The following is a 614-nucleotide window of genomic DNA, read 5'->3' as shown; positions in this document are numbered from 1 at the left end:
TACAATTATTCTAAAGATTTTTCATGTAAGTGCTGGACTTTGCAAAGAGGAACTAACTATAATGGACGTGGGCTCTCTGTGTTTTTATGTCTTCAAGCTGACTAGCACTCTTAAGAGCACAGTGAAATTGACACACCAGTTTCCATCACCAATGGCACTGCAAATGCATTCGTGTAAAAAAAAAAAAGGTGGTGAAAAACAATATAATAGTGAGACCACGTAGTGACATTTTCTGAGAACTGGGAAAAAACCGAGGCAGTGTTGAGGGGCCCACTTACAGATCTTAGCCTCATCTTACTTATATGTAATCGCACTCTTAGCAGAATCTACCCTGTGCCCCTGCACACTCTGACAGCACCGTACACCCGGCTCGGGGCTGTAGCTGAGAGAGGAGGGTCTCCGGAATGGCTCTGTCAAACGCCGAAGCCGCTGTGGGTCAGCCGAGGGGAGCGGCTCTGCAGGAGACGCGCCTGCCTTGCTGGCAGGGCAGGTACTGAGAGCAGGGGATCCCTCCGGGACTGAGCGGGGGGCCTGTCTCCCGCGGGCTGGTGGGCTCAGCCGGGCTCAGCGGCTCCTCGACGCCCGGCTCTGCCGGTTGCCGAAGTGCCGGTAAT

At 53.1% G+C, this 614-nt stretch overlaps 1 protein-coding gene across 1 annotated transcript in view; it reads left to right on the top strand.

Moving 5' to 3' along the window:
• The first annotated feature begins 404 nt into the window (after positions 1-404).
• BAZ1A (bromodomain adjacent to zinc finger domain, 1A) overlaps positions 405-614 on the top strand; it is a 65,118-nt gene continuing 64,908 nt past the window's right edge. Inside the window, exon 1 of the mRNA XM_009993934.1 lies at positions 405-490. Coding sequence (XP_009992236.1) covers positions 405-490 — 86 coding nt within the window. The remainder of the gene's footprint in view (positions 491-614) is intronic.

This window comes from Chaetura pelagica, unplaced genomic scaffold (genome assembly GCF_000747805.2).
Source record: "Chaetura pelagica isolate M959 unplaced genomic scaffold, ChaPel_1.0 scaffold11, whole genome shotgun sequence".
NCBI lineage: Eukaryota > Metazoa > Chordata > Aves > Apodiformes > Apodidae > Chaetura > Chaetura pelagica.
This window is presented reverse-complemented; position numbering and strand designations above follow the sequence as displayed.